Source organism: Emiliania huxleyi, assembly GCF_000372725.1.
Source record: "Emiliania huxleyi CCMP1516 unplaced genomic scaffold EMIHUscaffold_9300, whole genome shotgun sequence".
Lineage (NCBI taxonomy): Eukaryota > Haptophyta > Isochrysidales > Noelaerhabdaceae > Emiliania > Emiliania huxleyi.
This window is the reverse complement of record NW_005195083.1, coordinates 1-1189: the sequence shown is the minus strand read 5'-3', so window position 1 is coordinate 1189 and position 1189 is coordinate 1. Positions and strand designations below refer to the sequence as shown.

Here is a 1189-nt window from a genome sequence, read left to right as displayed (position 1 = left end):
AGATCAGAGTATGTGTGTACGCGGAATACTCTGAGTTTCTTTCGCGATCGCGGCATGTCACACAGTACACCGACACCCGTGTACTAGAGCCGTAGCTAAAAACTAAGCGGCGCCCCCGCCCGTACGAGGTACGTTGTACGACGTACGGCTTAAATTACGGCTTTCGTGTCGATTTTCCATGTATATACTCTACCTACCTCTAGGTAACCCTCATCCCTCGTCAAGTCTCGGGCTCTGGTGAGGCTGGAGCTGCCTCTCTCAGCACTCAGGCTCAGCCCTGGAAGCCCCAAGAACTGTGCCGTGGGTTAGCTGACCCTCACGCCTCACGCCTCAGCCCGGTCGCCTAGGTGGCCGCTGCGCTGCAGCCCGCTTCCCATCGCCTCTGGCACGTCCCCTCGCTGAGCCCCTCCCGACGCCGCGACGCGGCGGCCGAGCTATCGCTGTGGCGGCTGCGCCCCGCCGCCCGGGTGACCCGTCCTCGTCCTCGTCGTCCTCGTCGTCCTCGTCCTCGTCCTCGTCCTCGCCCTCGCCGTTGGCTGCGGCTTTCGCGGCGCGAGCCGCGGCCCGCGCCGCCTCCTTGCGAGCCTGCGTCCGCACCCACGCCGCGACGATCCCACGCTGCTTTTCGAGCCCGCCGACCGCCGGCAGGCGCGAGGCGGGATTGATGTCGTGCAGGTCGAGCGCTGCGAGCGCGAGGGCTTTGCCCACGTCGCGCCAGTGGGCCGGCGTATACTTTAGCGCCGCACCGCGCGGCGGCGAGGGCGGCGGCGAGATTGCCGCGGCGTCCCGCTTGCACGCAGGGAGCTGCACGGGCTGGAGCTTGTTGACGAGCCTCCCCTCGTTATAGCTGCACTCGAGGGTGTACACGTGAGTGAGGCCCGTCATGGTGAACACAAACCCGCTACCCGCCCCGACCCCTCCTTGGACTTGCCGTCACGGCGGTCCTTGCGGGACATGTTCCGCGCCGAAAAGTCGCACCCGTTGAAGTCGACCCACCGGCTGTTGAGCGCCACGAGCTTTGCGTAGAGCACATTCTCCACCTGCTGTGCGGACGCACGCGTTCCCGAAGAGGAAGCACGGCTGTGGCGTGCGCGTGGATCGACGTAGAGATCAGCTCTCCCGCCGCAGGCTTGATCACCTCGCCACGCCGTGGACGGACGGGTGCGCCTCGAGCGACTGTCCAGGTAGA

The 1189-nt window shown here is 66.1% G+C and overlaps 1 protein-coding gene across 1 annotated transcript; it reads right to left on the bottom strand.

The window, feature by feature from the left end:
* Positions 1-472: 472 nt before the first annotated feature.
* Positions 473-1040, bottom strand: EMIHUDRAFT_125350 (hypothetical protein; the record flags this gene model as incomplete). Its single annotated transcript, XM_005757004.1, has 2 exons — positions 473-847; positions 916-1040. Coding segments are annotated over 2 exons (500 nt in total), but the record flags the coding sequence as incomplete, so codon positions are not given.
* Positions 1041-1189: the final 149 nt, after the last annotated feature.